Source organism: Lutra lutra, chromosome 4, assembly GCF_902655055.1.
Source record: "Lutra lutra chromosome 4, mLutLut1.2, whole genome shotgun sequence".
NCBI classification, from domain to species: domain Eukaryota; kingdom Metazoa; phylum Chordata; class Mammalia; order Carnivora; family Mustelidae; genus Lutra; species Lutra lutra.
In genome coordinates this window covers 186,596,133-186,607,210 of record NC_062281.1, presented here as the reverse complement: position 1 = coordinate 186,607,210, position 11,078 = coordinate 186,596,133, and the positions used below count along the sequence as shown (strand labels likewise).

Sequence of the window (11,078 nt, the reverse complement as noted above, 5' to 3'; positions counted from 1 at the left end):
CTCAAACTCACAACCTCAAGATCAAGAGTCACATGCTCTATCGGCTGAGCCACCAGGTGCCCCCTGACTTGCCTTGTCTTTGGCAGGCAAGGATGAATTCCATATTTGAGCTCTGGGCATGGGGCAGTTATCTGCACGTGAACACACACTTGACCCCCTCCTGTTTCCTGCAGGAAGTCTCATGATGCCTCTCTTCTCCCACCCATTTACCCACGCAAAATTAGGGATTTTTTAAAAAGGTTTATTTGTTTGAGAGAGAGAGAGCATGAGCTGGGGGGCAGGGGGAGTGGGAGAGGGAGAAGCAGGCTTTCCACTGGGCAGGGAGCCCGATGCGGGGCTCGATCCCAGGACCCCAAGATCATGAACTGAACCAAAGGCAGACGCTTAACCCACTCAGCCACCCTGGGGTCCACCTTAGGAATCCAGTAGGCAGTAAGGCTGTATGACCCTCCTGAATGTTGTAAAAAGTTGACTGTGCCCATCCCCCACTGTGTGACGATGAAAACAGCATGACCGAAATGTCGCCACCTTACATCACAGGTATGCAGCCCAGCAATCCAATCCGCTGAAGCTGTCATGTGCCCAGGCCAGGAGTGGCCATTTATAGGAAGGTGGCACCCAGGGAAGAGGCTGCCCAGGAGATGTCTTACTGTTTAACAGCAAGGAAGAATCACTCTGGGCTGCATGGAATCTCGTGAGCCCAAGTTGCATCCGACAGGTCAGGGCCTGTGGGCAGCCTAGCCTGGGTGCCGTGGGCAGGGAGCGCAGAAGGAGCAGCTTTCCTCCTCCTTGCCACAAACACCCTTGGACATGTGACTATTTCTTTCCTCATTCATTGTAATGCGTCCTCTGTTCTTAGCCTTTTCTCTCCCCACCCAGTGACTGGAGCCTCTTCCCCGCTGTCATTCTGTCCTTGCCCGACGCCACAGAGGCTATTACCTCTTATTTTCCTGCCCTCAGTACTAGTAAGAAATGCCCTCGGTTTAGAGACTTTGCTTCTTGTCCTCAACGGTCAGCCCAAGCCTCTATGGGGTCACCTGCTAGAATAGTGTGAAGAAATGTAAAGGGATCTTTGACTCAGGATGCAAACGGCTCCCATCGTCTGTAGAGGAACTGCTGTGTGCCAATACGTGAGACAAACGTCCGTAGAGCTCTTAGTTCAGCGCATGGTACATGATCAGTCCGCAACACTTAGCACCACCATCCTCATCAGCATCGCGAACTCCTGACCCAGATCCGGAAGTGCCAACACAATGCAGTTTCTCAAGTTGTTCTCTTGCCTTTTATTGACACACAATGTTGTCCGCCTATCCAGTCACATAAAAACAAAACAATGCACGCTCGGCTGCCTCAGTCGGTGGAGCGTGCAACGCTTCATCTTGGGGTTGTAAGTATGAACCCCAAGCTGGGTGTAGAGATTACTTAAAATAAAATCTTAAACAAACAAAACAAATAACTACCACCATCTTGGGTCTCTGCTGGGGAAATTGAGGGATGGAGAGGGATCTTTTTCTTGTGTATGGGGTGGGGTTCACCTAGGATAAGCTGTAGAGTCAGTGTTTCTTAGGGGTGTTGAGGTCACAGGTCTGGGAGGTTGGGGGAGGGGTAGCCGGGCAGAAAAGAGGAAAAATAGGAAGCTGAAGATGAGAATTGGCGTGTCTTAAGAATAAAGAGTACTGATCATTTCGCGATATATACAAATATCGGATTACGTTGTGCAACTGAAACTGTTATGTAGCTAAATTTCATAAAGTGAAAAAAATAAATATCTAGTGACTTTTTTTCTTTTTTTTTTTAAGATTCTATTTAACAGAGAGAGAGCATGCACAAGCAGGGGGAGCAGCAGAGGGAGAGGGGAGAAGCAGGCTCTCCACTGAGCAGGGAGTCCGACGTGGGGCTCGATCCCAGGACCCTGGGGTCATGACCCGAGCCAAAGGCAGATGTTTAACCCACTGAGCCACCCAGGCAGCCCCCGACCTTTTATTTTTAAGAATAAAAAAGAAGGGGCGCCTGGGTGGCTCAGTGGGTGGCCTCTGCCTTCAGCTTGGGTCATGATTCCAGGGTCCTGGGATCGAGCCCCGCATCGGGCTCTGTGCTCAGACGGGGAGCCTGCTTCCTCCTCTCTCTCTGCCTGCCTCTCTGCCTACTTGTGATCTCTGTCAAATAAATAAAATATTTATTAAAAAAAAGAGAGAGAGAATAAAAAAGAGGGACTGATGGATGTATCAGGATGTATTTGGGGACCAAATGAGCTAAGTGAGCCAGGTAGGAGAATGAAAACTCCTTAAGTGTAGGTGGCTTTAGGGGAATTTGGAGAGGGGCATATGTGGGAATAGAGGAAATTGTTATGGCGGGTTTCAGGACTGAGGGAGTTGGGGTCCCCAGGGTCAGTGGACCCATGAAGAATTGTGTATGGCTAAGAGAGTGGGTGTTGCGATTGAAGGGGGAAGTGCAGAGGGTGTGTTTTGGAGGTGGGGAGGAGCACCATGGACCTGAAATGGCCTCAAAGTTTAAGACTGGGCCGGGAGGGTAAGGAACCGGAGAGGGGCTGGCTTCTCTGGGCGGGTGAGGGCCAGGGCGACCAGTGAGGGCTAGAGGGCTGGGGTCTCTATGCTGCCAAAAGCCAGGGACCCTGGGTCTCGGGGGTGAGGGGAGCCGGTGTCTGTGCATTGACGGGGGAGGGGGTCTCAGGATCCCGGGCATGGCAGGGGCCTCTGGGCCAAGGAAAGGGAAGGTACAGGTGGACTCTGTGGGCTGAGGGGATGTCTCTGGCCGGCGGCTTCTCCAGATCTCTGGGATCTGTGGGGGCCTCCGCGGTCCCGGGCCCGAGCGGGTGGAGGGGCTCGGGGTCGCGGAGGAGCCTCGGGAGACCTGCGTCTGTAGGTTGGCAAGAGCAGGGGAAGGGGCCCAAGGTCTGCGGGGACCTGGGGGTCCCTGAGGTCGGCGGGCTGCGGGGGTCTCCGCGGCCCCCGGCCCGAGGGGCTGTGAGCCGACAAGGGCTGGGGCTCGGCGGCCCCGTCTCTGTGGGGGAGTCCGAGGTCCCCGGCCGCAGGGGCTGGGGGCTGACGGGCGCCGGGGGGCCGGGGAACCGGAGCCGGAGGTCCGGCGGGTCTCCGGGCGCGGACGCCCCAGCCCGACCGCCGGCCTTGGCGCCGCCCCGCCTGACATCAGTTCCTGCCGCCGCCGCCGCCGCTGCCGCCGCCGCCGCCGCCGCCGCCGCCGCCGCGCACAGCCCGCGGCCTCCTCCCCGCCGGCCGCGCTCCGGAGCCGCCGGGCCGCGGCGGAGCGAGGGGCCGGGCGAGGCGAGGGCCGGGCGGCGGGCGCCGGGCCCCGCGGCCGGCACGACGGAGCCCCCGCACGGCCGGCGGCAGCGGTTGGCGGCGGCCCCGGGCCCCCGGCGCGGGAAGCGGCGGCGGCGGGGCGGCGGCGGCGGCGGCAGCGGCGGCGCCATGGAGCCGCGGGAGGTGAAGGACCGGATCCTGGAGAACATCTCGCTGTCGGTGAAGAAGGTGAGCGTGGCCTGCTCCCCGCGGCAGGCCCCCCCACCCCTGCCGAGCCCATCCGGCGCCCCCTACTTCCTCCTTCCCCCGCCGCGGGTCTCTCGCCGGGGCCGGGGGTGGGGGGTGTCCTTCCCGCCCCCGGGACTCGGGGACACCGCCCTTCCCCTCCGCGACCCCGGGGGCCAGGGACCGCTGCGGGGGAAGCGGGGCGGCTCACGTGAGTGCGGCGACCTCCGAGCTGTTTGTAAAGAGCAAAGTTGAGGTCAGCATCCCCGGAGCTCCCCCGGGGCTGGCGGGGGCCCTGCGTCACTCCGTGGCGCCGCGACCCGCCGGTCCCCCCACCGCGGCCCCGGCTCCTCGGGGCGCGGCGGCGGGGCGTGAGCAGCCGCCGCTTCTCGGGGTTCTAGGTGACGCCGCCTCTGGCCCCGGGAAGTTCCCTGCATGGTCTTGCTCAAGGATGGCAGTTTCAGGGTTTTGACTGAGAACCCCAAGTGCCTGGGGACTGCAGTTTGGGTGGTGACCCATGGAACTTGGTGGCACACAGACACTCTGCTGTCTGGGGCTTCCTGCAGTAGACATCATTGCCCCAATTCCAGGTAGAAAAAAACACTGCTTATTAACAGCACGTCACTGTATGTGTGAGGAAGTCAGCTTATCTGGAAAAGGTCCAATTGTCTTTTTTCTTCTTTTAAGATTTTATTTATTTGACAGAGAGATCACAAGTAGGCAGAGAGGCAGGCAGAGAGAGACGGGGAAGCAGGCTCATCCCAGGACCCTGAGATCAGGACCCAAACAGAAGGCGGCAGCTTGACTCACTGAGCCACCTGGGCTCCCTGGTCCTATTTTCTTAAACCAAGCCAGAATTGACAGTTATTTGAGGAAGACGGTTGAATGAAAATATTTATCACTCCCCCTGTCCCCAATTTGAGTTCCTTCTCACCTGATAGTTTTAGAAACTGAATGATTTAGAGGGGGAGGAAAGGGTCATCAGATAATTTTAATTCAACAAACCAACATGAAGATGATTCATTAAATCAGCTATTATATTTAAATAGCACCCCCCCACACGGAAATTCCTCAAAAGCAACATAGCCTCGCAGTTTTACCTTTCATTGAGATCGATGTGGCTTAAAAGAAAAGAAGATCCAAAATGAGCTTCCTGAAATGTTCGTCTTAAAAGCACAACTAAAAGTAACACTGCAGACATGGGACAAAAGTTTTTGTTTATTTACTTTTCCTGAGCTTTGCTGATGCAATTGGGGTAGAGTTTTTGCTAACTCAAGGAGTTCAGGTTAAGCAAATGCTTTGTTTGAAAGCCATAGACCTTGGGGCACGGGGTGGCTCAGTGGGTTAAAGCCTCTGCCTCCGGCTCAGGTCCTGATCTCAGGGTCCACATCGGGCTCTCTGCCCCACCCCCACCCCCGCCTGCCTCTCTGCCTACTTGTGATCTCTGCCAAATAAATAAAATCTTAAAAAAAAAAAAGCGATAGATCTTTCATAATGGAAGAGAAAGGGAGACTGCTGACACTTCTAATCTAATCTGGGCTGATAATGGCTTCAGGTGCGCCAAGTGTTTTGTCTCTGGATTTCCAACAAATAAATGGGGGAAAGTTCTGGTAGATAGGGGGTAGACATGGACACTGTCATTTTTGTAAGCATGAATCTTTTCAAAACAGAGATTCACGCTGTAGATCAGGCTGCCATTTAGGAAGGAGTTGCGAGTGCTTGTCAAGATTCTTGTAATCGTGCGCGTCAGATAAGCACGTTTTATTGAGCTGTGATGCACGCTTGAAGACGCAAGTGCCACAGGAGCAACCTGGAACCCATCCCCAGGTGCCTCACCGCCAAAGGCATGACTCTAGCTTCACAGTTAAGAACATGGATTCTGGAGCGTGGCTGCATGTCCTGCCAATTAGCAGCCCTTTAACTGTAGGTAGGTTCCTTAACCTCTCCATGCCTCATTTTTCTCATCTGTAAAAGCAGGGATAAAATCAGGGCTGTGCAAATTTAACGAGAGCGTATATAGAATGTTGAGCAGGGCACTTGACCCAGCCTTAGTTAAGTTGTCTGAGTCTGTTCCAGCTGCTGTAACGAGCTCCCAAGGACTGAGTGGCTTGTAAACAGCAGGTGTTCACTGGCCGGTCTGAATTCTGGAAGTCTGCAAATAGGGGGCCGGCGTGGTTGGGTTCTGATGAGGGCCCTCTTCCCTCTGCGGACTGCTTACTTCCCCTGTGACCTCACCTGGGGGAAGCAGAGGGGACCGCTCTCCTGCTGTCTTTGATTAGGGCATTAATCCCTAGGATGAGGGCTCCACCCCCGTGACCTCAGCACCTCCAAAAGGCCCCACCTCCTAATACCATCACCCTAGGGTAGGATTTCCGCCTACAAATTTGGAGGGGAGGGACACAGACATTCAGTCCACAGCACAAGCCCTAGCTTTTTCTGTTTGTGGGAGAGCCAGTTCCTTTCTTCTACAAGGTTCTGAAGATGGCTAAGTGCCTTACCACCTAAGGGCTGTTACACAACATCATTTGGACTTGGTACCCTCTTTCTTTGTGTGCTGTGTTTCAGGGAACTGTTTTGTATTCTCGCATCATGAAGGGCATTTGGTTTTCTGAACCAGAGTGTCTGTTCCTAAGACCAATGGGATGGTCTTCGGCCAAGGGCGGTGAGGGCTGGTGGCCTTGGGATCACATTTGTCCTTGAACACCAGTCTCACCGAAATTTGTTATTTAGCTCCTGGATAGTGCTTTGTCTTTTTTTCTTTCATTCGCCCTGCTGCTAGTAAAGTGGTCTTGCCCATCCTTTTAGAAGGTTGAGCAGAAAATGAGATGATGTTTCTGCAAAAAAAAGATCCATTGTGTATTACTATATTTGCCAAGGGAATTTTAAAGATGTATTTATTTTGAGAGAGAAAGAGCAGGGGGAGGGGCAGCAGGAAAGGAGAGAGAATCTCAAGCAGTTCCCACGCCCAGTTCAGAGCCCCATGTGGGGCTTGATCCCATGACCCTGACTCTGAGAGCATGACTTGAGCCCAAACCAAGGGTCAGGCACGTAACCGACTAAGCCACCCAGGTGCCCAGGCAAAGGGTATTTTAGAACTTTTTATTGAACAAGAACATATCTATAGAAAATAGAATGTATTTACACTAAGTGTACAGCTGAATGAGTTCTCGAGAACCAGGTGAACATATGCACACGTCCAGCACCCAGATCGAGAAACAGAACATCACCGTCATCCAAAAGCCTCCCTCGTCCCCCTCCCAGGAACCACACCCTCAGGAGTAGCCGCTCTCCCCAAGGAGTCTTGTTGAGTTCAGTCATTTTCACAGGTTTTGTGATAAGGAGCAGGGGCTCGAACCCAGGAGAGGTGACAGGGCTCTTAGCCCGCCGGCGCCCAGGGGAACCTGTGTTTTGATATGGAGGCAGGGTTCAGGGGGTTAGAGAGAATTGGAGGGTTTAATAGTACAGTTGAATGAAAAGCCGGTTCCATAGGTTCTGGAAAGGGAGAGGAGGCAGAAACATCCCAGGTGCAGATAACGAAGCCTGCGGTTGCTGACTTGTTAACAGTGCAGGGAGCTGTCCGAGCCCAAGACCGTGCTGGCATTTTGAACCGGCATGTGGTTCTGCTAAACAGTCTTCTCCAGGGGAGGGAAGGCAATGGTTTTTTTAAGATTTTATTTATTTATTTGACAGAAAGGGAGAAAGAGGGCACGTGAGCACAAGCAGGGCCAGAAGCAGAGGGCGAAGGAGACTCCCCGTTGAGCAGGGATCCCCAGGCGGGGCTCGATCCCGGGACCCCGGGATCATGACCTGAGCCGAAGGCAGACACTTAACCAATTGAGCCACCCAGGCGCCCCACGGCAGTGGTTTTTACGAGAGTTCTGTTTTGTTTTGGAGGAGCGTGTTGCATGCATACACGCGGAGTATGAGTAAGAAGCAGCCTCTGTCCCCCAGCGGTTTGTGTGATGGTTGGAGGGAGAATTTTAAAAATCCGTAGAGCAGGATGCCTGGGTGGCTCAGTCGGTTAAGCATCTGCCTTTGGCTCAGGTCATGATCTCAGGGTCCTGGGATCGAGCCCAGCATGCATCGGGCTCCCTGCTCAGCCAGGAGTCTGCTTCTCCATCTCCCTCTCTTCTGTGTGCAAGTGCGCTCTCTCTCCCTCTCCCTCTCTCAAATAGATAAATAAAAAATATATATATTTTAGGGCGCCTGGGTGGCTCAGTGGGTTAAGCCGCTGCCTTCGGCTCGGGTCATGATCTCGGGGTCCTGGGATCGAGTCCCGCATCGGGCTCTCTGCTCAGCAGGGAGTCTGCTTCCCTTCCTCTCTTTCTGCCTGCCTCTCTGCCTACTTGTGATCTCTGTCTGTCAAATAAATAAATAAAATCTTTAAAAAAAAAAAATATATATATATACATATATATTTTTTAATTGCTAGAGTGGGGCGCCTGGGTGGCTCAGTCATTAAGCGTCTGCCTTCAGCTCAGGTCATGATCCCAGGGTCTTGGGATCAAGCACATATTGGGCTCCCAGCTCAGTGGGAAGCCTGCTTCTCCCTCTGCTTCTCCCTCTACTTCTGTTCCCTCTCTCTGTGTCTCTCTTTCTCTGTCAAATAAATAAATAAAATCTAAAAAAAAAAAAAAAAAAATCACTAGAGCAAGGAGAAACCCCCAGAGAAGGAGGGCTTATCTGAGTCTTGACAGATTGGTTTCTACCGAGAAAGAGCAGAAGCAGCCTTTGAGGATAGAAGGACTGGCGGAAACATCCCCGAGGACGTGGGGACATCGGGTGGTCTTCTGAGGAGACAGACCAGTCTTAAGCGAGCCCCGGGCTCTGCTGGACGTAGCTGGACAGCGCATTGCGTGGAGGCTGTAGAGCGTAATGGACGCACGTGCAGGTTCCCCAGGGGAACAGACCTGAGTCTGGCCTTGAATTCTGGCTGTGTCACTGGCCTTTCTGACCCTGGCAAATGGCTGCGCCTCCATCAGCCTCCGCCGACAGAACTTACTGGTAGTGTTGTCATGAGAACGGAATCTCAGGACATAACACACTCAGAGCACTTCGCACAGTGCGGAGCTCATGGCCGGGCCTGACTGAGACACCAGCTACCGCCAGGCCGGCGCCTGTGTGGGCCCTGCCGTCAAAACCTCAGACGACTCTTCTCGGTGTCTTCAGGCTCAGGCTTTGCCTGGTGGTTTTCAGCCCACCTGGTCTCTGTTGCAGCTTCTCGGTGCTGCTCTTGTAGTTCAAACGCAGCCACAGACCGTTCACCCACACAGGAGAGCGGCTACGCTCCCCTAAGCCCTTATGGACAAGAGCGGGCTGCGTTCCGCAGGCTGTGCTGTGGATATGTGCCCGAGAGCGTGCGTAAAAAGTCCTCATTGGGGCGCGGGGGCGGCCCAGTTGGTTAACCAACCCCCTTCGGCTCAGGTCATGATCCCAGGATCCTGGGTTCAAGCTCCGCCTCAGGCTCCCTGCTTCATGGGGAGCCTGCCTCTGCCTCTGCCTGCTGCTCCCCCTGCTTGTGCTCTTTCTCTCTGTCAAATAAATAAATAAAATCTTAAAAAAAAAAACAAAAACCAAAAACACACACACAAAAAAAGCAGAAAAATCCTCATGAGCATAGGCTACGGGTCACCTTCCAAGCAGTGGGACGGGCCTGTAGGTAATCAAATCTCTGTGGCAGCTGTGTTTGTGATCCTGTCAGGCTTGTGGAATGAATATGGACATTGGTAAATCCCATCACAAGTCCCTGTGTTTTGTTTTTCAAAAGTATTTACTGAGGGCCGCCCCCTCCCCATCTGTTCCCAGGGTCCTAGGCCCTAGAAGAGCGGGGGGTAGCGGTGAGCAAGGCCGATCAGATCCCTGCCCTCGAGCAGCGGATATCTCAGGGAGAGACGCAGTGATGAGTTCGTAGACACACCATACAAAGATGATTTCAGATCCTGGTTGGTGGTATGAAGGCACTAAAATGGCAGCTCCTGGGGTAGAGAATTGGCAGGGGAGTCTGCTGTATGGAGGAGGTGACCAGAGGTGACCAATCTAAGGAGGTGATGTGGCATCCAATAAAGGACACTGACTAGGGTAAGAGAATGAGGCGGTGTTCTAAGAAAATGAGTACTTGTGAGGAGCCTGGGGGGCTCTGTCATTAAGCATCTGCCTTTGGGTTGGGTCCTAATCTCAGGGTCCTGGGATCAAGCCCCGCATCAGGCTCCCCGCTCAGCAGGGAGTCTGCTTCTCCCTCTCCCTCTGCCTGCTGCTCCCCCTTCTCGTGCTCATGCTCTCTCTGTGTCAGATAAATTTTTTTTTTTTAAACGAGTAGTTGTTTTTAAAAGCACACAAAGAAGGGTACCTGGGTGGCTCAGTTAGTTAGGCATCTACCTTCAGCTTGGGTCATGATCCCAGGGTGCTGGGATCGAGCCCCGCATCGGTCCCCCTTGCTCGTCGGGAGGCCTGCTTCTCCCTCTCCCACTCCCCCTGCTTGTGTTCCTTCTCTCGCTGTGTCTCTCTCTGTCAAATAAATAAAATCTTTTTTTTTTTTTAAAGATTTTATTTATTTATTTGACAGAGAGAAATCACAAGTAGGCAGAGAGGCAGGCAGAGAGAGAGGAGGAAGCAGGCTCCCTGCTGAGCAGAAAGCCCGATGCGGGGCTCGAACCCAGGACCTGGGATCATGACCTGAGCCGAAGGCAGCGGCCCAACCCACTGAGCCACCCAGGCGCCCATAAATAAAATCTTTTAATAAATAAAATAAATAAACAAAAGCACACAAAGAGCTCAGAAATGTGTAAAATAAAAAGTAAGCAACTTCTGCTTTCTATCTCCTCAGCTCCGGTTTGGCTCTCCCTAAATAAGACAAATATGTGGATTTTTTTTTAAGGTTTTATTTTTTTGAGAAAGGGAGAGCTCGTGAGTGGGGGAGGGACAGAGGACCCCCACCGAGTGGGGAGCCTGACAGCAGGGCTCCATCCAGGACCCTGAGATCATGACCTGAGCTGAAGGCAGACGCTTTGTAGACTGAGCCTTCCAGGCGCCCCTGGGTATTAGTAAAGTAGCCATCCAGGGAACGAATGTTCGTAGGTCAGGAGACCTTCCCCTCACCCGGGTCTCCTGCCCGGCACACACGTGCTGCCCCACCAGCTCAGGCCCCGAGTGAAGTTCTGTTTCCAGCCGGGCCCCCTGAGCTGGGTCTCCTGGTCGGGCTCTGCTCACGCTGGAGAAGAAGCCGCAGCTGTGTTATTCCACTGGGCCTATGAGTGCGGCCGAAGAGGCTGGCAGGGGTGGTGGGCTCCCCCCACCATTTTCCCATCCCTCAGATAGCTTAGGTTGGAGAGCTCGTTGCAAATTAACGAGGTCCTTGTGTTTCTGTATATGTGGGAAATATATTGACCATTGGGTTTCAATCAATAGTTTTGTGCTCTCTGGCTTCATAGAAAAACTCTTAAGAGTTTAAAAATCTGAAGAGCTCTGAAAATCCCCAGTGATCTGAGTCACTGGGGCAGAGCTCTAGAGAAAACACCTGCACACGCAGTAGTAAGGGTCAGGATTGCTTCTCCTCGCTCCCTCTCCCCCTGCCTG

At 53.5% G+C, this 11,078-nt stretch overlaps 1 protein-coding gene across 3 annotated transcripts in view; it reads left to right on the top strand.

The window, feature by feature from the left end:
- Window positions 1–2,680: 2,680 nt before the first annotated feature.
- PLEKHM2 (pleckstrin homology and RUN domain containing M2) overlaps window positions 2,681–11,078 on the top strand; it is a 39,209-nt gene continuing 30,811 nt past the window's right edge. The window contains exon 1 of one of the 3 annotated variants that reach the window (XR_007126575.1): window positions 2,681–3,509. Coding sequence is in view for 2 of the 3 variants with exons in the window: in XM_047725496.1 (XP_047581452.1) it covers window positions 2,763–3,509 (747 nt within the window). In the remaining variant the exon portion in view is untranslated. The remainder of the gene's footprint in view (window positions 3,510–11,078) is intronic. The other 2 variants (XM_047725496.1, XM_047725495.1) reach the window with 2 other exon arrangements.